The sequence below is a fragment of the Equus quagga genome, chromosome 20 (genome assembly GCF_021613505.1).
Source record: "Equus quagga isolate Etosha38 chromosome 20, UCLA_HA_Equagga_1.0, whole genome shotgun sequence".
Taxonomy (NCBI): Eukaryota; Metazoa; Chordata; class Mammalia; order Perissodactyla; family Equidae; genus Equus; species Equus quagga.
This window is the reverse complement of record NC_060286.1, coordinates 2,049,787-2,072,871: the sequence shown is the minus strand read 5'-3', so window position 1 is coordinate 2,072,871 and position 23,085 is coordinate 2,049,787. Positions and strand designations below refer to the sequence as shown.

The window sequence follows — 23,085 nt, the reverse complement described above, 5'->3', positions numbered from 1 at the left end:
GATGTGCCTTATGGAGAAAAATAGATGTTATTAGACAAGCATTGTTCAAGTGTGAGTTATAGTGCTGTGGCCTGGAGTTCAGTGTTAATGCATCAACAATACAAAGTCATGTGTTGATCAGTAGAAGAAAATATTGTGAGGCTGGCAGGAACCTAACCCTGTACTTGCCCTAGGAGCAACGGGTCAGTTTTTGCTAATTCAGTGTTCACAGTGACTTTATAGAACATTAAGTACTACAAATAACGAGCATCGACCATACATATATATTGATACAAAAATCTTCATTTCACCTCCCATTCTGTAACATTTTGGTCACATTTGCCACATTTTTGTCTTAGGCTAGTGGTTTTCAACCTTGGCTGCATATTCGACCCCCCTGGAGCCTTAAAAAAGAATCCTGATGCCCAGGTCCCATCCCAGACCAAGAACAGATATCTTCCTCCACTTAGGATGGGGTTATGTCCCAATGGACTCATCATAAGTTGAACGTATGATTAAGTCGAAAATGCATTTAATACACCTAACCTACTGAACATCCTAGCTTAGCCTCGCCTACCATGCTCAGAACACTTACACTAGCCTACAGTTGGGCAAAATCATCTAACACAAAGCCTATTTTATAATAAAGTGTTGAATATCTCATGCACTTTATTGAATACCGTACTGACAGTGAACAACAGAATGGTTGTCTAGGTACAGAATGGTTGTTAAGTGTACTGGTTGTTCGCCCTCGTGATTGCAGGGCTGACTGGGAGCAGCGCTCACTGCCGCTGTCCGGCATCAAGGAAGAGGATCCGACCGCGCATCGCTAGCCCGGGAAAAGACCACAATTCAAACTTCTCGAAGTATGGTTTCTACTGAATGCATATTGCTTTAACACCATTGTAAAGTGTAAAAATCCTAAGTGGAACCATTGCAAGTTAGGGACTGTCTGTGATTACAAATCCCTGGTGGGGTCAGAGCATCTGTCCTTTGAGATGCGCCTGGGTGGATTAATAGCCAGCTAGGGCTGAGAACCACTGTCTTCAGCTGTCTTCTTGCCTCAGCGTTCCACCCAAACTCTGTCCCACATCCTGGACATCACAAACCTCCCCAGGCTGCTGCTTCTGCCTGGTTTTAATAAGATGTCCCAAACAATGGGCATCTTGTTTACTTATCAAGAGGCTTTTAAAAGACAAAATACAAATCATTGCTTCTCCCACCAATATTTGCTTTGGGTTCACATGCAGAATCCTGCTCAGGCTCTTCAGCCCAGGATTTTATCACTCTTGCCGTGCCCTCAAGGTAAAATAAATGATATTTTGGTACCAGAATTCCGACCCAAATGACACCTGGGCAGAAATTTCTCCCCAGACAAATGTTTTGTCTCCTGGGCAAGAGCGCCTGCCCTTTGCTGTGGTCATTCTGCTCTTATTAAGCAGGAAGAGAGGAGGTCATGGGTCAGCCTCAGGCCCTCTCTGAATATGAATCAGCTGAGAAAGCTCTGAGCTTATTTTCTCTCAGTCTGGAAATTCAGCTGCGAGAGCATAACTGATTCACCAACAGCAAACACTTGTGCCCTAAATGCACGCACAGCAGCACTGGTATCACCTGGGGGCTTGTTGGAAAGGCTGGACCATCAGGCCTCACCCAAGACCTGCTGAGCCAGGAGCTGCACTTTAAGATCCCAAGAGATCTGTGTGCACATTCAAGGATAAGATGCACTGGCTGCACACGGAGGTCTGACTTGCTGGAAACTTTTTCTCTTGATGTTGGGGTAGGCATCAACCACAGCAAAAGCAGCCTGCTGAAGTGAGAGGAATGTGGGATTTGGGTTGGAAGCCATATGGCCTTTCTGTGCCTCGGGTTTCCCCATTAATAGATATCAAAGGCTGCATCATGGGATTGTTGGAAAAAATCAAATCATTTAATGCACATGAAAATGTTCTGCAAACTGTAAAGTGCTATAGAAATATTAGTTGTCAGAGTCAGACTTATCCAATATAAACCAACACTGTTAATGGAAAAATCAACTCAAAGTACCAGCCAATCGAATGACATTCATGGAGCATTTTCAGTATATTAACTGTGGTAGGAAAAGTGTCTCCGATTACTTGATAATGTTTCCCAGACTTACAAGAGATGAATTTCCCACCAGTCTGTGTCTTCCTTGCCCTTGCAGAATCCTTATCTATATGGATGAACTTTTCTCTGCCTCAATCAGAATCTTCTTCCTTTGATTCAGACTCAACTTGGTCTTTCCCTTCCTCCCACACATTTTAAGTGTTCCCATTTCATTTCTATTTTCTGGAGGGTCAGGGCCTGTGAATCATCTTCTTTTCCATTAAATTTTGGCGCCCAGAACTCCTCATGAGAACTTCTCTTTGTCCCGACATTGGTAAGCAACTCGAATTGCCTGAAGTCCTTATTGAAGATTCTAAGTACCTCCACTATATTTAGAAATTCAAGCTAAGAACCCATTAAGTGGCTGGGTGACATTGGGTTCTTCATACGCAAAACAAGGGGGTTGGACTAAATGAATTCATTCATTCATTCAGCAGACATTTGTTGAGTGCCCACCAGGTGCCAGAATCTAAAAGTTGAGGGGACAATGTTGAAAAAGCCATGATCTCTCAGCTCCTCCCTGAGCCAAACTTCTATGATGTTATTAGCATACTTATGCAGTGCTGTTCTCATTTGGACAAGATATTCTCCTCACATTATTTATTTCTCCATATTTTTAAAAAGTCTGCCTTATATTACCAATAGAACAACCAGCCAAGGTGTCAGGGCAAAGGAGCTATCAGCTGCTCACCACAGGCTAGATTCTGGAGAAGGGAAGGTGCTAAATGATATCATTCCTCCCCCTTCCTGGCTAGTCCCAAGGCTCTCATTTCTCCTGCACATTTTAGGCTCTCATGAAAGAGTGACTGATTAAACGAGTGCTCTGTCTCTCTAAGTGCCTTGATCTAGGGATACTGTACTGTCATCTCCCCAAAGGCAGCCCCAAAAATTCATCCTCGAAAACAACCTTTCCTTGTCCTTCATCCTCTGAAGAGAAGGCCACATGGGGCTAAGCACAACACCACCACCTACCATTTGCCAAAGCAGAGTGAGCATCAGGTACTCGGCCAAACATGTATATGCATTGTTCCATATAATCCTTCCTCATTTAATGCCTTATGAGGTAGGGTCTATCATTACTCCTCCCACCCCCATCCCCCCAGCCCACCCCCTACATTTCACAGATGGGAAGCTTAGTGCAGAGGGTGAGGGACTTGTCAAAAATCCAACAGCTAGGAAGGGGCAAGAGCCAGGTTCAAGGTCCAAGGTTCTCTAACTTGCAAGCCTGCATTCTTCAGCACAACACCACACTGCTTCTCATGGCAGAAAGAACTGCTGGCTCAGACTCTTGGCGCTGACACTGAGCACTCAATATCCTAAACCCTGAGCCAGTCCATTGGCTCCTCAAGGTCTCAGGGTCTCAACTGGAAGACAGATACAATGATAATACCTCTTCTACCTACCTCCCAAGGTTGCTGTGGGATCACATGCTGCCTTCATCATCCATCCATCCATTTATCCATCCATTTATCCATCTTCCATCCATCCATCCATCCATCCAATATTTTCTGAGCATCTGCCCTCTGCTGGACATATGTTGGGCACTAGAAGGATGATGATGAAGTCCCACTAAGATGATGTATGGGAAGATGCTTTCTTTTTTTTTTTATTGAGGTTATGATAGTTTACAACATTATAAAATTACAGTTGTACATTACTATTTGTCAGTCATCTTACAGGTGTGCCCCTTTGCCCTTTGTGCCCAGCCCCCAACCCCTTACCCCTGGTAATCACTAAATAGATCTCTTTGTCCATGTGTTTATGGGGAGATGCTTCTGAAATGAAAAAATACGAATTGTAACTTTCCTGGAAAAAGAGTTTAAGCTAACTTCCTTATTCATTCGCTCATTCAACAAACACTTAGTGAGTATCTCCATGCATAGGACAATGTACTAGTCACTAGGGATACAGATGCCAAAAAGAGTATAATAAAAGACAGAGCTGCACAGATGCAAACAGCATCTTCTGTCACTTATTAAGCCCTCCCCTTCCATCACTTAGAAGCACACAGCAGTTAGGAGCCATAAGGCAGTGTTACACTTTGCATGAAAGTGAAGAATTGCTAAAGGAAGTAAAAATATCTTTAGGTGATTTCACTTTCAATTAATTTGCCACAGTATCTCAAAGACTAATGAAAGTTTCTGAGGAAGTGGTAGTACACCAGGACCAAGATGCCTCTTGAATCCTGGCCCTCCATTTTAGAACGATAGTATAAGAGGAAATACATGAAAGTCAAAAAAGCTCTTCTCTCTTGCTTCTATAGAATATGTGCATATTGTTTCCTTGGATGCAAGTTGGCTATTCCATGAAATCATTTAAAAATCCATGGCTCTGAGTAGCATGAAGATTCCCCATAACTGAATTAGAAATCACCTGCTCAACCACATGGAAAGCATCTCTTTTCCATTTGTGTTTTCCCCAAATGGCTCACAAAGCTTATGGTTTTGGTCTTGTGTGGGTGTTCTGAGGGCAGTCAGGCAAGCATCTGTATAAAAAATCCAAACCAGGATCATTTCACTTTAAATTAAACACTGGAGGAGTCACAGACTTAAGAGAAATAACCTATTTTTTTTTTCTTCAAAGATGTAAGAAAACCACGACGTTTACCTAAACGAGGAGCTGTGCTTCAAGAATGGTTCCCTGAAATGAACACTGACTCACCAGGTCCCCAGTGGGGTGGGGACAGAGTTTTTCATTCCTGAGTCAAGCCCTCAAGAGAACTGGTAGAGAGCAAGACCAGCGTTTTATTGAAAAGTAGATGTTGCTGTTGTTTAGGTGCCCAATTGAGTTGGTACTGAAGGAATTTTAACGATGGTGCCACATTCCCTATTTATTTTCCTAAAGATTGGCACCTGAGCTAACAACTGTTGCCAATCTTCCTTTTTTTATTTTGCCTTTTCTCCCCAAATCCCCCCAGTACATAGTTGTATATTTTAGTTGTGGGTCCTTCTAGTTGTGACATGTGGGATGCCGCCTCAACATGGCTTGATGAGCCGTTCCATGTCCGAGCACCTTCCTCTTAAATGAAAGGACTCTTGCTTGAGAGACAGGATCCAAAAGAAGCTCCAAGGAAGCAAATGTTGGGAGCAAAAAAAGACTCCAGAAATCAACTATAATGTCTTCAGAGATATTAGAAAAGATTTTGCACACATGAAACAAGAACAGAATGCAATACAAAAAGGAACATTCAAAGAACAAGAAAGAAATCTAGCAATTTGAAAATATGATAGCAGAGATTGAAATTATATAGTAGGTTTGGAAGATAAAGTAGAATAAAAGGACTGAAAGTAGAACAAAAGGACTGAAAATAGGAGATGAAAAGTTAAAGGAATTAGAGGATCAATAGAGAAGAGCTACTATGTGATTAAAAGGAGTTCCTGGAAGAGAGAAGACAGAAAATGAGCAAGAGGAAATTATTTTTTAAATTCGAGAAAATTCCCTAGAACTGAAGGGACACACGTTTTTAGAGTAGGAGGGCTAGACTGACGGTAACAGGAGCAGACTGGAGAAGGAAGATAGAAGGCTCCCAAAAGGCTATTTTCAAGAAAAAGAAAGTCCTTCCAGAGACTACTGTCACTATCACTCATGGGTGGCAATTGTTAGCCCCTTGTTAACATGAGAAAATCAAAGCTGAGCGGTGAAGGCATTTCTCCAGGTCACACAGCTAGTGACCTTAGGGGCTGGGACTCAACCCCATCGGTCTGACTCCAAAGCATGTGCTCAGAACCACAACGGGATATTGCCTGAGATGTTTCTGGACTCTGATTCTGCCATTCAGTGTAATGAGCGACCCTGACAGATCCATGCCCATAGCACATGTACTCGAATTAGCCAGAGTATAACAAAGGAGGGGATGTTGAGAAGTATGAGGTCATTTGCCCCAACTCTCCCTTCAATTCAAGAAACTAGGCCACCTCCATTGCTCTATCTGGAAATTGAATGAAAGGTGCAATCCTGGAGAGTCAGACTCATCTTTGAACTATAGGACTTAAGGAAAAATAAACTTCTTTAGCACCAAAGGAAGATCCCAACTCTGTTCTGTGACGAGCTTAGAGACAGGACTCCCAGCAGCATCCTCATGACCATCATGGACTCGTTTGAGATAGAAATTATATCAAAGTTCCAACTGGATAGACTTGGCATTGAGATTCTATAGATTCTTTCGGTTGAAGATAAATCTAGGTATCAAGCAGGCTTCTTCTGGAGTTCCAACAGGTCAGCCAAGGATCCGTTCAAATCTTTGCCAATCTGGATGACTCCGGGGGCTGAGTGTAAGCTGACTGATGTAAAAGAGGGAGGGGCAGAGAGGAAAGTAGTTTGTCTGCACCCTTCTCTCCTGAAGTTGGGAGTCTTAAATGAACCAGACTGGTAAACGCTCCTTTCTCTCAGTGCTTGCCCTTTAGGGTGGCAGAGTAGTCTCATAGGGTTAACATCTCCAGAAGTAAACCATTCACCCAATGTGATGAGGTGGAGTTGAAAAAACTGAACTGCAGGCAAAAGCACTCTTCTGGGTCAAGGAGTTTCAGCAGCTCTTTTGCTGGGAGTCACACCAGTTTGAGGATTTGACTCTCAGTGTATAGAGCTTCTTGCTGCTAAGCCATGGTTGGGGCAGCCAAAACTACAAAGCCTCAGTTAAGGAAAGGAATGTATCTTTTTTCTTGACCACTTTGTGGCTCTTTTTCCAGTGTGAAGATCCAAGAAGTAAACATGAAATCCTTTACTTGCTCTATCCTTTAAGAAAAAGCATTTATTTCTTGTGTTGGCTTTTCTACAAAGTTTGTTCTTGCAACTGCAAAAGTATGGAAGGCAGGTCACACCAGATGCATGGACGTGAATGAGGAGATGGTCTTGAGCATGACCCCAGCATTGAGCTACCCCAGTCGAGTGCTTAAAGAGCTTTTCTATGAGCAACTGCTTCTCCAGTACCCCATAATTAGCCTGCTCTCTGAACTGCATACAGATGGAGTGGCTGGGGAAGAGGAGCAAGAGAATAACTCTAGAGGCAAATAAAACTTCGCAGCTGTCTCTAGCTAGAGAAAGAGAGCAGATCACCAACAGAAAATTCAGGAAAGAACTGTGACCATACAAAACGTGAACTTCTTTTTCACATATCTCATGGATCGAAAAGAAAGCCTTCAAGCAATACATCATTTGCTTGCAAGACATCTACCTTCTCTGAGTGTGGACAAGACTCGCTCCTGAACAACAGTGAGTCATGCAACAAGGCTTACCTTGAATTTAGGATGTGCAGCTCAGATCTAGACATAGGGACAGGCTGGCCTCAATCACACTGTCAGCCTCACACTCAAAGTAGAGACACTCTCAGGAATCAAAAAGTCTCAGACTTTGAAGTGGAGCACACGAGGATTTGAGATTCCAGATGAATTTGGAGCTACATTGCCAAAAGTAAACAAATGTACAAATGTGGTCGTTTTTACCCAAAGATGCCATTACTGTACTTGTAGTGAGCTATGACTTTTAGAATAATACTTACACATAACATTCAGCTGGGATATTAAAATTATCCTGCTAAACCTAGCAGACATGAATAACAATATCACAGGCACAAAATCATTTCTTGAATAATGATGAACATACGTGAACAATTCCCTTTCTCACAACCTATCTCCCTGAGGCCTAAGGACTACTCCAAAATTCTTCGGCCTTTCCAAGCATCCTGCAGTCTTGAGTCTCCCAAGCACTCCGTGGCTGCAGAGCCAGGCACTGTTCCAGCCCAGCCCTCTCATCCACTCTTCTCCTCAGCAAGTCCTCCCTCCAGCTGCCGCAGGTCTCTGGGCAGACTGCACTCTCTGCACTCAGAACCGCAGCCCAAGGCGGGAATTAGATCCGCCACCTGTGCTGCCCACCCAACGCCACACAATGTGGCTTGTTCAAAACAGCAAACCCGACCCAAAAAAGTCACCTGAAGAATTCCAACTTACTAATCGGAGAAGAGGACTGTTACACACATTGAAAAAAAATCACCCAATGAAATCCTTTAAATATTTGTTATTTTAAAATACTTTATAGATTATTAACTATGATAGAGAATCTCAGGAACTGAGGACCTGAACTTGATTTTAAGAGTTCCTGCCAATGAAGATTAATTAGAAACCAAGACAATATATATCCCAAATCATAGTTTAGTCCATAGGAAAGTAATCTGATTCAGAAAGAGGTCATTTCAGGCAACTTTTTAAGAATACACCCACCGTATAGACTCCTCTACAGTATATGTTCTCTTCCAAATGCTTCCCCTTGATACCAATGATATATTAGGAGAGTACGCTCAGTTTCTTAGTCCTTGCAACCATCATCCCTTTTCCACTGAGAAAAGCTGAATTTCCAGGCTCTGTAAGAGAGTGCTGGGTGCTGTAGCTATCCATTGACACCACTCAGAGACTACCTCTCAGGAAACTGCAACTGAGGGATACACGCCTAACTTTATTTTGACTTGGGTATAGCTAAAGTTGTTATGTGTGTGTTTTTTAAATCCCAAATGGGTAGTAGCTTTTGAGACAGAGCCCCAAAGCTGCATGACCCTGCTCCAACTATGGAAATGTTTGACTTGGTGGCACATGAATGAAACTAGAAACATGCCAAATGTTTACCAGTCTCTTAAAACAAAGAACCTTCAAACAGTCCACTTTTCTTCCAAAAGGATCCCATCATGACGATGCCACAATCACAGAACTAGAGTGGTTTCAGGCAGCCTGCGATCCAGGCTCCAGGCAACCAAATCTGGTGATCTTCTGATTTTCTTTTTGTTCTTTCAGCTCAGAAAGGACAGAGAATCAACATTTGTAATTGTAACATGCCCTGGAGTTTCACCATCACCAAGATATTTACCTGTAATTTTTGCCAATCTTCTTTTCTTTCTGTATGGCACAGACCAAGGAACGCATGATAGTGCCATTCCTATTAATAAACTTTAAGGTTTCTAAGTGTTCAAATCACCCCTTATTTAGCATTATTATTCCAGGCTAAATTACTCCATCCATTTTTTTAGGATACCTTTTTACTCTCTCCTCTTCACTAACATCTTCGTATCTTTTTCATTTTACATATTTTTTATTTTAAACAGGTAATACATGGCATTAACATGGTACTAACTTCAAAAGGCAGAGTGAAAAGTAATTCCCCTACAGCCCCTGTCTGCCAAGACTTCCCAGTTCCACAGGACAGGAGGCAGTTACTGGTCTTCACATTCCTTTAAAGATGAGGGGAACCTAAATTGTATCAGATTCTCCGAGTGTGTAGTTAATGGTGAATATAGCAGGAGGATCTCTTCCTGGCTTTGGCAGGTGCCACTTCTCTAAGACGAGCCCAGCACATCAGCTGGCATTTCACCCTCCTCCTCCTGCTCATTCCCATATAATAGCACTGTACACTCATCATCAGTGCTCTCAGAGTCCGAGATTTTTCTACCTTGGAAGTATAGAATGAAAGCACTAAGAATGGTCATTAGGGGGTCATCCAACCCCATGCCTTCATAAAGAAGTAGGAGTCCCTGAGAGTGTAGGATCACACACTGAGTTAGAAGGGCAGTGACTCTCTAATCCATTGTTCTTTTCACCATGGCACCTTATTTTTCTTACAGATGTTGCATTCTTGGGACTGGCCGCACTTCCCTGGCCTGCATCTGTGTGCATAGCATCACTTATCTTTATTAAATCCTATTCTGTTACTTAAGGATCATTTTAATAAATGTGAATAACATCCTTACACTTATTACTAATTTAAAAAATTATTCCTGTTAGCAATGGATCCCAAAGAAGCAACCTCAACAAATTTTTACCTTACTCTTTACTCTTCTTTTTTTTTCTGGTCTCTTTTAAGGTATTTAGTAAGATTTATCACTGGAACAATCCTTAAGGAGATAGTGGTATTTGTGGAAGGCTGGCTTTTTGTAGAGCTGAGTCAAAGTGTCTTGATTTCAATTTAGCATGTTGGACTAGCTTTGTCTTAGGACTCCCCCAGGAGCCTATTCCACCCTAGTTTACTGTGGAGCCTAGGCTGGTGGAAGAAGCACCTCTCACTACATCAGCACCAACGACAAGTGCAGAAATAACAATAATGAGGGCCATCATTTGTTAAGTGTCTCCTACTAGCAAGCGCTTTATACACATTTCTCATTTAATCCTCACAACAACCCTCACCTTCACTTAACCAACTGCTGGATTGACCAGTACTCTCCACGTCCTTTTACTTGCTGATGCCAAAGGCTCATCGACTCCTTAAGGACTGTAATTTACTTGTGCCTTTCTGTACCCATCTGCTGACTTGCAGGTGTACCAAAAGTCTGTTGAATTTGTTCCCAAACCTGTTTATGCCAGTTGTACTTATTATTGTACATATGTAACTTAAAAAAGTATTACAAGAATGAAAATACGAGTTATAAAAAAGTCAACTGCACAAAAACTTTGTTAAACGCTATAGAAATATTCATTGTTTGGCTTAAAAATCTACTGTTGAATTTAATGTGAGCAAGAAAACTATAAGCTAAATTATGAAAAGAAAAAAATCAGAATCTAGAGATTCTGTGCTCTGATTGTTTTTGCAAATCTCTTCAAATTCCTGTTCCATTTTAAAGAAATCACATACAATAATGCATCAAGGGTGTGATTTATGCAGAAAAGACAAAGAGCAGCTCTGTCAGGAACCCTAACCTCAAAAAAAGGGGCATCATGTTGTACAAAAAGTGGCACATGAATGTATGCATTTATGCTTTAAGTTAAAATAATATGTTTAAAGTCGTATGCTTTTTTTTTTTAAAACAATTCCCTCCTTTAAACGGCTATTGCGATTAATATATCAACTAGCCACCCTGATCAAGTCAATGAAGAGGCCTTCCACTGAAGCGAATTCCCATTCCATAGATGAGGAAAGGTTTGGAGGTCAAGTAACTTGTCCACAGTCACACAGCTTATTAGTGGAGCTGGAATTTAAAACCAAATCATCTGAATTCAAAGCTATGTTCTTGATCTTGATCAAGACTGCCTCGTCATTTAACACCCCAAACTTGAACAGCTAAAACGCCACTCAAAGCCTTATAATTTCCTTTTGCATTGCAGTGAAGAAGACTAAAGTATGAAATAATCTGTTATAAATCTTTTAGCTCCATATGGGTTTTGCTGGGCTCTCCCAAAAGGATCATCTCAGCAAGGTTGGCTGTGAAACAAATCTCTAAAGCAAACTCTGTGCTCTCATTGACTCCACTCTCTAATAAAGGCATGGAATTCGTCTATGGAAATGGTCCAAACTTTTGGCGAGGAATGAATATCCCAGAGTATGTTCGGAGTTTTAGCCCTTTCTCCAATCCACAAAAATCTTTGATAGCATTTTCCAGATTTTGGAACCCCGTGCCTACTTCATTTCCTCATCTCCATACCTTTCTCTTACTTAACTTATAGCTGAGATTTCCAAATACTATATTTTGCCTAAGAGAATGTTGAGGACTTGGTTAGAGGTAAGGGGATGGCAGGAATGATATTTACAACTTAGAAAATACACTGCAAATTGACAGTAATTATTGCCACTAAGATTTCCCCTCACCTGAAACCACGAAATTCAATGGTTTAATTTGCTTGATATTAAAGATATCAAAGATATATATAAGCTACAATCATGATACATCTTTCTTCAGTGTAACCTGAGTTTGTCCCTGGAAATCTTAAAAGTGAGAAAAGAAAAAAAAATAAGTAAATGCAATATTAAAAGTTTTCTTGTCTAATTGTTTGTGGAGCAGACTTTGTTAGAGTATGACTCTAAATCTTGTGAAATAATGGAAATCATAAGACTACAGGGCTCAAAAAGAGTCTTACAGCAGGCCAGCCTGGTGGCGCAGAGGTTAAGTTCGTACATCCCACTTCGGCGGCCTGGGGATTGCTGGTTCGGATCCTGGGTGTGGACATGGCACTGCTCATTAAGCCATGCTATGGCAGGCATCCCACATATAAAGTAGTGGAAGATGGGCACGTATGTTAGCTCAGGGCCACCCTTCCTCAGCAAAAAAGAGGAGGATTGGCAGCAGATGTTAGCTCAGGGCTAATCTTCCTCAAAAAATAAATTAATTAATTAAAAAAAAAAAGAGAGAGTCTTACAGAAGCCATCTTCCTCATCTCCCCCTTCTTCCTCCCCTCTTCTAGGCTAATCCAATTTAAGCTGTTTATTCCAGCCAGAATCCATCCTATTTTTGAAGTATAGTGGAGAATTAGGACACAACTGCCTTTCTCTGTACCTCAACTAGAGTTTAATAACCCTCACTGTCATTAGAGTCTAAAAACATCCTCCTGGTTGGGGATGGATGGCACAGCCTCATGACCCCAGGTGCATGTAGGCCATGGAGGTCTGTGACTTTTCCCAAGCACTGCGATCTTGGACTCACAAAAAATGAGCAGACTTCTTGCTTACTATAGTGATTTTCTGGTTGTTCTTCCCTGAGCTCTAGAAAACAAAAGCTAGATGAGGAAAAGCACAGTCCTGTAAAACCTCTGGACCCTTGAAAAGGGGAGAAGGATTAGGCAGTGGCAATATTGGGTCCTCTGAGATATCACTGAACTATCTTCACAATGCAGGATCGGGAAGGCCAGGGCTACGCTTAAAAAAAGTTTCCCCCAAAGGGGAAGGAAACTGTGGCTAAAAATATTTCATGCCAGCTGTTATAAGTGCTCCTCAAAGGAAGCAAAGCAACTTGAGTTACTTCTTTGAAGAGCAGACAAAGGGTTAAGGAAATAGCATTTTTCGCTTACATGCCAGGTTGGCTAGGTTTTGGGAAAGAAGGAATTTTCCACCAAGAAAGAAAGTCTGTTGGTAAAAGACAAAATAATTCCATGAAAATTTAAAAGGAACTCCAAACGATGCCAGTGGCTCCAAAGGCTTAGGACAGGGATGACCCGCAGCCTGTGAGACGGAATCAGGGTCTCCAGGCCTTGTCCTTCCTGTTCAGTTTCCAAGGGGCCACCGCAAAGACTTCTCTTCCCCTCAGGCCTGCCTAGAGCTGTGCGGTCTCCCTCCATCCCCACAGCATCTGTTTTGCTGGTATTTTTCAGGCTGACTGGAATGAAATTGAAGCAGCTGGTGGCCTCAGAAGACAGTGTGAAGGGCAGAGGGAAAAGGAAGGACTTCTTGAGCCAAGTCCCTCTGGCCTGAAGGAGCTGGCCCTGGCCTAGGGACCAGTGGATGTGGCGGGGTTTCTTCAGCTTAGACTTGGTTTCCTTGGAAAGGGTTTCCTAAAGGAGCCCCTTTCCCTGAGATCCATGTCACCCTGCTCTTCACCTCACCTGCTGAAGTGGTTCTGTTTCAGATGCTGGCTCCCTAGGGCCTAGTAGCCATCCTTTCCATGAACGGAAGGACGCTCCACCCCTAGGAAGGCCAAGAAACAAGGACCAAAGCCCAAGACATATCTGGGCATAGGGTGCCTCAAGAGTTTTTACTTAACTTTAACTTTTGAAATCATTACAGATTTACAAGAAATTGCAAAGATACTACACAGAGAAGTCTCATGAAGCCATTCCCCCGCTTTCCCCCAGGTGGCATTTTACGTGACTACAGCGCATCATCAAAACAGGGAAACTGACCTGAACATGGTACAGTTAATGAGATGACTACACTCAGATCTCAGCAGTTTTTGCACACACTAGTATTTTTGGTATGAATTTGCATATAACTCTGTGGCATTTTATCACATATATAAATTCATATAACTATCTCCACAATCAAGATCACAGTATGTTATTAAAAATCTGTTAGTATTAAGACCGAGTTGGTAAAATGTCACAAAAAAAGCAAGAGTAATGATAAATGTCACTATGAGGTTTATGACAGAAAGCTAAACGAGCAACATTATCACCAAATATTTAGTGAATTCCCAAGGACATCTTCTTGTTTTGGAAATTCGTTAACTTCATGAACATCTGCCTAGTGAGCCCAGAATTTCTTAAATCCCTACTGTTCAGCAAACCTCGATGGTGAGGTGGCAGACAGGCTTCAGTGCACAGGCCATCTCTCACCGAATGAGAGCAGCTGCCTCGAGCAAGGGGCACATTGAGGAGCACCTGGAGGCCACATCTGGCCTAGTGGGAGACAGCCATTGTCTAACCAAGACACTCTGCCATGGGAGAGTGGCAGCTGAATGCATCCCAGGAATTGCCGTCTTCAAAATTTCTGTGACTTTGTGAGCCACACAGGGCTGGGAAAGAGGGATAAGGAAGACACAACCCCTGTCCCCAAGGAGTTTGTAATCAGGAAGGGGAGGCAAACATGCCGACCAAAAGCTGACACAGAATGCTAAGGCTGACACCAAAGTACATGGGGCAGTGCAAAGCGAGCACGTTGCGGGCAGGCCTTAGAAGTGTTCTGTGGAGAACACCAATGTTACAGGTGGCTGGTCCACATGGGGGCAAATTCAGCGTCAGAGACAAACAAGGATCTATTAGCTACTAATTGAGTCAATCTCTGAGGACAGGATTAGGAGGGAGAAGCACATAACCTTGGGTTAAGAGCCATACCCTGGAGCCTGACTGCCTGGGTTCAAACCCCAGTTCATCAACTTAGTTGGTCTGTGACATTGGTCAAACTACTTAGCCTCTCTGTGCCTCAGTGTCCTCATCTGTCAAACTGGGATAACAATAACACCCACATCATGGGGTATAGGATTAAACCAGTTAATATTTATGTAAAGGGTTTTGAACAGTACCCAGCATGTAGTAAACACTATGTAGTTGTGTGCTATCACTATTAATTTACTTTTGATGATCTATGGAACCAAAATTTTTTAAATGTATTGTTTTTATCATCAAAAAAATCAATCAAGATTAATAAAAGAAATATTAAGGTTTCAAGCTGTACCATGAGATGGTAGAAGAAGGGAGCAGTTCAAATGGAGCATTTTGGAATAATTTTTGTTACCCAAAGTTTCTGAGTTCTTGCCTCATACTAGGCTAGCAAAGGGAAGCATGTTTTCAAATCCAAATGTAAAGAATGCTAAGAAAAATCAAACATTGCAATGATTTGAATAGAAACAAGTTCCTTTCATTTATAACTGTAGCACACAGTTTTCTTCCATGTCAAAGTCCGCCAGTGAAGAGTAGACAATAGTTAGGAAGGCTGTCATTGACCTCACACAAGGGAATTCTGTGGGCTCTTAAGAAAACCACAAGCAATTTGCTCTTTTTCTGAGTGGTTTACTTTTTCTACAGCCAACTTCAGAGAGGAAGCAAAGATAGAGATGCTAAGCCAGGTACTAGGCCCCTTCTGTTTGGAATTGCTTGTGATGGCTGAAACAAGCTTGACCAAAACTTGTGTACAGTTTGTGACAGCCAATACCTGTCCTTTCTGGTCCCACAGGCTCATGAAGAATCTGCACATTCTTGACCTCAGTCATTAGACCCCTGAGTAGCCTTAAAGGAGAGCAACGTACTGAAAATACATTCTTCCCTCCCTTCTGAAGCACCTTGAGGCTATCCATACTGTTGCTTAATAGACTTCTCAACTGTCCCAAACCATTCTTCTCTTATCTCATGGAAGAAGAGGCCCAGCTCAAGGTCCTATGAAATCTCACTTGATTTAACTTTCACAATCAATCAAAGGTATTCTTACCTCTGTCTAAATGGATGAAAATAGGTTGATTCCTGTTAGATTAGGACTTAGTTTTTGCCTGCTACTCTTAGCCTCATCCTAAGCCCTTCCTTTAAAAACATGGCTCCATCATCTAATTCTAAACATCATTTTTCTCCATTTCAATGTCAAAATGTCATCTTCTCAAAATCAAAAACATCCAAAATCAAGCTTTTAGTTAGTTTCTCTCCGTATCCTGCCTCTCAGTAACTCAACTTTCTTCATCCCTTAAATGCCTATTATGGGTGAAGCACTCCTGATTTATCTCTAACATCTCTCCTTGATAAATCCAGTGGTTAATTCCTTGTCCTCATCTTATTGGACCCATCAGTAGAATTTTACTCAGTTGATCACTTTTTCCTACTTGAAACCTTTTCTCCATTTGCCTTGCAAGACACACACACACTTAAGTTTTCTCCAATTTCAATGGTTTCGCCCTAGAAACCAGGCTCGGTCCTTGGTCTTCTTTTCTATCAACATCTTTGCCTTGGTGTATTCATTTAGTTTTATGACTTTAAGTACTACCCATGGGCTGGTAACTCCCAAATGTCTATGTCAGATCAGTCCCCTCTCCCAAACTGCATACTCATATATCCAACTGCCTACTGGACATCTCTGATTGTCTACCAGACATGCAAACTCATCATACATGACACTGAACTCCCAATGTTACCCTAAAACCTACCAATAAATACTTTCTCCATCTCAACTGATGGCAACACCATGCTTCCAGTTGCATAAGCAAAAAACCTGGAGTCATTCTTGAATTCTTTCTTTCACATTCCTCATTTATTCTGCAGGAAATCCTGTTGGCTGTACTTTCAAAACATATCTAGACTCTGACCACTTCTCCCCCTTCTACTGCAGCCATCCTGGTCCGAGTCATCAGTGTCTTGCCTGGATTAATTTGTCTTTCTGTTTCTGTCCTTGCGCTGGTACAATCTATTCTTAAAGTGATCTCTTTAAAATGTGAGTCAGATCATGTCACTCATCTGCCAAAAATCCTCCAAGGGCTTCCTAGTTTACTGAAAGCAAAAGTCAAAGTCCTCGCAATGGCCTACAATGCCCTGTAGGATCTGTCCCTCCCAATTACCTCTGCCACCTCCCCTACCACTGTCCACCTCACTGACTCCCTTTCACACCTGGCCTTCTTGCTTTCCCCCAAACCAGCTGGCATTCTTCTATCTTGGGAGCTCTGCTCTGGCTTTTTCTCTGCCTGGGCTACTCTTCCCCCAGACCCCCACATGGCTAACCCCTTGACCTCCTTCAAGTTTTTGTTCACACATTACCTTCTCAATGAGGTCTACCCTGACCACCCTATTTAATACCATAACCATCCCACCACCTAGGCCTGATCCTCCTGGCCCTACTGTTTTTCTTATTTCCACGCCACTCATCAATCTCTAACACACTACATAATTGACTCATATACTATAATTTATCTACACTTAAGACTACAAGCTCCAGAGGGAGGGCATCTTTGTCTTGTCCATGGACATATCTGAGTACCCTGAGTAGACTAGGCATCAGAGTAGGTGTCAATAAACATGTTCCAGGTGAATGAATGGACAAATAAATGAATCAACAATGTACATCCAAGTCAGCACTGAATCCCAATCCTAATAATTCCACTTAGGAACACTGCTAGGATCCATTCCTTCTGCTCCACATCTGTTTTTGTCCTAATGCTACTTTTGTTACCTCACAACCAAGGCTTTGAAACTCAGAGTCTGCACTCGTCACTTGCTATCCATCTAGTTTGCTCGCAGCAGACCAGTCCCCCTCACGTCACTGCCATACCCGCCGCCCCCCCCCCCCCCCCTCCCCGGTATTATGCGTGGCCTCCAGAGGGCTCTTGGATCCCTTCCCTCAGTCTACTCTTCTTGCCTTCTCTCACTACCCTTTCCTTTGTGGGCCTTACCTTCCTCCCTACTGTCTTCCAACCCTGCCTGCACACTATAACCTCCACCCCTTTGCTCACAATGCATATCCCTCCCTTCAGTGCCCTCCCCTCTCCTGCTCTCTGTATTTCCATCCTAGCTCACTTCCCATTTCCTCTGCAAAAGCTTTCTTGACCCTCCAGTCACAAAGATCTCTCAATTTTGGACATTCACAGTGCTTCCAGTATGGACCCCCGATTCAGGTGACAAAATCCTATATTGCCTCACGGCAGATCTTAGAGGGTTTGTGTGTGGTTTTTTTTTTAACTGTACTTTTATGTAAGTTATGGATTGTTATGTAAAATTTTTGTGGATTAGTCTGGCAAAAAGGAAGATTTAAGTTTTAGTTGTGAGGCTGATTGATATATCTTCTCTCTCCACTTATGTTATAAGCTCCCTGAAAGTGGAGACACTTTCCTTAAGCTCCCTTGTATTTCTCACGGACTCGGACACAGTGCTCAGCCCCCAGTAGGAGGGCAGTAAGTGTTTGCAGGGCAGTTCACTGATTCAGCACCCACACAGAGAGGAGGCCATGAGTGCTAAGGCACAACGACCAAGGGAATAAAATATTACTGGAATAAACCAAGGTTAAAAACAGAAACTGTGCAAGGGAGCGGTCTTCTAGTTAGTTTCTTTTCATAAACTGTCATTAATGTGGCTGATAACATGGAAATGTGAAGACTAGTTGACCTCAGTTCTTAATTTAGAATCATATTGTTTTGCACGGGTATGTTTGCTACTTTGTAGGAAGTTCGGTGCAGTAGAAGAGGTCCTGAAGCCTTAATCCAACCCATTCTCTATTGCAATGAAATGGCCAAAAGTCACAAGCAGATTCAAGCCCTTCCCCACCCCCTCTGATCACTCTGCATGGCCCAGGCTCAGGAAAGGTGCTTTTATCAAGTGAGCATCAGAAGATGCAAATGAGGGCACAGTCCATATTAGCACTGTGCTCCTCACTGTCTTGCCAGTCTCTCTCACTTATTCACTTAGCAGACACTGACTGAGTGCTTGCTGTTGCCAGTTTTGGCCAAGGCTGGCCATTTACAGACATGATCTCATGTTCACCACAGGCCTGGAAGGTAGATATCGTGAATGTTCCCATCTTACAAGTGGGGACCTTGCTCAGAGAGGTTAAGTAACTTGGCCGAGCTGTAGTCAGCAAATTGTAGATCTGAGATTTGGACCTAGGAGGTTGACACCAAAGTCCTTGTTCTTTCCACTTTGTCAAGCTGCTTCCTAGGTGCTCAGGATACATTTGATAGAGGCACAAATGAATGAATGACCCAAAGGTTTGCAGTTTTGACAAATATAATTCAACCACCATAGACAATGCAAAGGACTAAAGCAATGACATTAATCTTTTGTTAGAGAGATATTATTGAAATACAAGTGTTGACATGGCCTTAGTGTTTGAATGAAACTTTCTGGAGGAGAGATCCAGACTCTTAGACTGAGCTCTTCTTTGCTGATGCTCTGAAACAGGGCTCCAGTCCCTTTCTTCTTCCTGAAACATGTCATCTAGTTATCTTATTAAACCTTCAAGTCCTCTTCTGTCCAAGTACTGCACAGAGACCCAAAGATCTGGGCACCATTGCAGCCACCTCAGCATTTCCTCCCCTCTGTCGGGCTGGGTGGCCTCAGTGAAAAACAGAAGGGCCTGTTGGCTACAATCTGATAGCCATCTTGAATGTACTAATCCGGTCAAGACTGACCCTGAATGAGTAAATCAGTAGAGATGGAAATGTGACGACCCAAGACTAATTTCAAGACAAATGACATAAAACTCAACCTCTAAAAATACAAAAGACCAAGTTGTGAGAGGGCAGGCGGCTGGGAGTTTGAATCTCTCCCAACCATCAAAGAGTTTTGTAACAATCACTAGATTCTGTGGCTGACCCAGGCAACTTGGGCCAAGAAGCTCTGTCATCCCAGCCTGCATGTGTCTGCTTTAATAGTCCCAGCCGTCACTCTCCATCCACACAGGCTAGTGAAACAATTCTCTGGATTACTAGTCTGTGAGAGAGACCGACTGTCACCAGAACCTCTTATACAATAAATTAATGATGCAATAATCACCTAATTCCCAAAATGTGCACGTTATTGATATCTAAATGTAAAAATAGAAAAAAGAATTAAAAATCTCATGTTGTAGATTTATAAATGCAGTATCTTAAGTATTTCCTTGGTTATTCCACTAAGGTACTGTTTCAATTAATGTAGTTATAATTCAACACACCTCTACGTATTTGAGAAAGCCATTTAAAAAGTCCCATTCACCAAAAGATCCAAATGAAGGTAGAGGCCAAGAAGCTGTCACTGCCAATTCTTAATACTCTCATATTTAATTGGGAGTTCCTGCATGTTGACAGGCACATAAGATCTAACCACAAAAGCTTTCCCCCAAGAAAGTTATCTTGGCACTGGCACTGTATTCACAGACACATGCAAACTAGCATCAAGGAATTCTGTTTACCGATGGGCCACCCTCCCACATTGCCATTTTATAGAAGCACCAATGGCATGTTTGTCCCTTTGCTCAGCCCAAGTAGGGAGCCACAGAGAGGAGTCCCAGCTGTAGGCAGGGTACTTTGCTTTAGTGATCAAAAGAGCAGAAGGCTGGCCTCTGCTTTCCTTTCCCCCAAAGCAGTTCCTCACCTGCCTCTCCTAAAGGGTTAGACTGAGCAAGACGGCCCCCGCATTCACCCCAGGCCACAGTACAGAGCAGCATTCTCAGTTAGCAAACCTGTTCCCCTGGTCAGGAGGAAAGTACCCCCAACAACTGGGGATTAAAACAGGAAATGCAAGGGAGGGAACATTCCAGGGTGAAATTAATACAAAAAAAAAAAAGAAAAATAGGGAAAAAAAAGAAAGTGCACAGAGCCCATGAGGCTGTCTGGTTAACCCTGGATTAGAATCAAGTCCAGAGGATCACACACCACTCAGTGCTGGGCAAATCCACAACCCTGGGGAGAGACGGGGCCGGGGCAGTTCTCTCTCCTTCTCTCACCACTTATTCTCTCTTATTTTATTTTATATTTTTTGGTCTATTTGTAACCCAAATTTGGACCGGTCATTTTATCTGCCCAGCATTTTCATCCTTCCAGAGTCAAAGGAGCAACAAGGATGCGGTCCAAAGACCCCTTTCCCACCGCCAATCCCGGTCAGCCCTTCTCTCCCAGGGTTACGGGGTGCTCGGAGCAGACATTCCCAGTGGGACATGCCACACACAGCAAGTCGCCAAAGTGGCTGAGCAGAAGGGTTTCCAGGGCACTTACTTGTACTGGTGCTGGTTCCAATGGTGTTGATTGTGGTGGGGACGGATGAGGAGGAATAGAGAGGCACATGGCCATTCTCACATCCCAGGCTTTTGTCCTGCCAGTTGGAGGCGTTGATGCAAATCCCAGAATCTCGAGAGTTCTGCCACCCATTGAGCTTGTCGTCGGAGTTCTGTCTTTGGTGATAGTAGTGTGTCTGCCCATAATCCACAGAGTCTGAGCGGCCTCGGCTCTGGCCGCCAAAGCTGGTCGACGTGCGGTCCTCCAAGTGATTCAGCCACATGGCTAAAGCACCGCGGTCTTCCAGAGACGTGGCCGGGTGGATCAGAGCATAGGACAGCAGCTGCCTGCTCTCCTCAATGTGCTGGTTGTGCTCAATAGAGTGCGCCAGGATTTTGGGCAGCAGTTTCATATACTCTACTTTAGCGTCGAGGTTTCCTGGCTTCAGCAAAGGCAGGTGAGTTAACAGGAGGGAAATCACTTTATCCTTGGATTCCTGTTGCCATTGGTTAATGATTCCTGAAAAGGAAAATACACAGGCAAATAAGCAAACACACCCACAATGATACGAAACAGCACACTGTGAAGAGAACTCCTGTGGATTAGAGTCCCAATCTATCTACCCCAGCTAAATTTTCTCAAAGTAGCCCACGCGTCAGACGAGATAACCCACCTCAGGGGGTGAGGGGGCAGTGCCCTCAACGAAACACGGAACAAGCATTCTCGGATGTTTGGGTGCTGGATCGAACTCACTCAGGTCACCAGAGAGGGTACAACCATTTTGGTACAAGTTTCCCTTCCTGGAAAAGTCTAACCACACTCCCAGACAGACGGGGCATGGGAAGAAGAAAATCTCCACCCCTGGCAATCGCCATCCTACCTTCCGTTTCTATGAATTCGACTCCTCTAGGGATCTCGCATAAGTGGAAGCACAGTGTTTGTCCTCACGTGACTGGCTTACTTCACTCAGCACAATGTCTTCAAGTTTCCCCCACGTGAAGATCCATTTTTAACACACTCACAAGGATCCCTTCCTGTTCCCTTCTGACCAAAACACAACTTGTTGCCTTTAGGTAAACGTCGGTAAACAACGCACTTCGCTTGACTGTCCTTTGAGAAGTAGCTTGTTCTGGACACTGGTAGTTATCCACAGGACCGAGGCCACAGGAAAGAACGCTCCCTTCCAGAAAAGTCATTCCTGATGTCTGGAGACCTCAACTCTGGCCCACTGATGACCCCACGGGGACAGGCAGTCCTGCTAGCTTTCATGCGGTATCAGCAGGGTTGAAAAGGGGTTTCTGGAATTTAGCAGAAGGGCTTCACAATTCTCGTAAGGCATAAACATATCAGAACAAGCTCGAGTCCTCTCTGACCATAAGTTACAAACGCATCAGCCACGTACTAGAGGCCTCTCAGGACCACAGGGCATACGTATTCAGAGAAAAGCATCAGGCGAAGAAGGCATGGTGTGTAACGAGAGAAGGCGGGCTTTGGAGTGAGGCAAACCTGGGCCTGAATTCCAGATCTGCCGCTTAATTTGCAAGAGAAACTTGGTGAGTTACTTAACCTCTCTGAGCCTCAACTCCCTCATCAGTCAAGAGTTACTAACAGCACCTGCCCCTCCTTGTGTGGTAGGATTAAATGCGGAAATGTATCAAAAGGACTGATCACGTACTTGATGGTGGAAGTAATTCCTTCTACTTGTCTCTGCATTACTTAGGCCCACATTAGAGCCATATGGGTGGTTTCTCATACTAAATTTTAAAAATAACACAATAGTCCCCCTTATCTGCGGTTCCGCTTTCCGTGTTTTCAGTTACCTGCAGTCAACTGCTGTTGGAAAATATTAAAGGAAAATTCCAGAAATAAACCATTCATACGTTTTAAATCACGCACTGTTCTGAGTAGCATGATGAAATCTCACGCTGACTGGCTCTATTCTGGCTGGGACGTCAATCATCCCTTTGTCCAGCGGATCCACACCATATACGTTACCCACCTGTTAGTCACTTAGTAGCCACCTTGGTTATCAGATAACTCGACGTATCGCAATGCTCGCGTCCAAGTAACTCTTATTTTACTTAATAAAGGCCCAAGCACAAGAGTAGTGATGCTGGCAATTTGAGTATGCCAAAGAGAAACTGTAAAGT

General features: G+C 43.1%; 1 protein-coding gene across 6 annotated transcripts in view; it reads right to left on the bottom strand.

The window, feature by feature from the left end:
- SAMD4A (sterile alpha motif domain containing 4A) overlaps nt 1–23,085 on the bottom strand; it is a 202,553-nt gene that overhangs the window by 62,335 nt on the left and 117,133 nt on the right. For 5 of the 6 annotated variants that reach the window (XR_006886388.1, XR_006886390.1, XR_006886389.1 and 2 more), the window contains exon 3: nt 20,936–21,454. Coding sequence is in view for 2 of the 6 variants with exons in the window: in XM_046647862.1 (XP_046503818.1) it covers nt 20,936–21,454 (519 nt within the window). In the remaining 4 variants the exon portion in view is untranslated. Of the gene's footprint in view, nt 1–20,935; nt 21,455–21,608; nt 21,809–23,085 lie in introns of those variants that run through there. The other variant, XR_006886391.1, reaches the window with a different exon arrangement.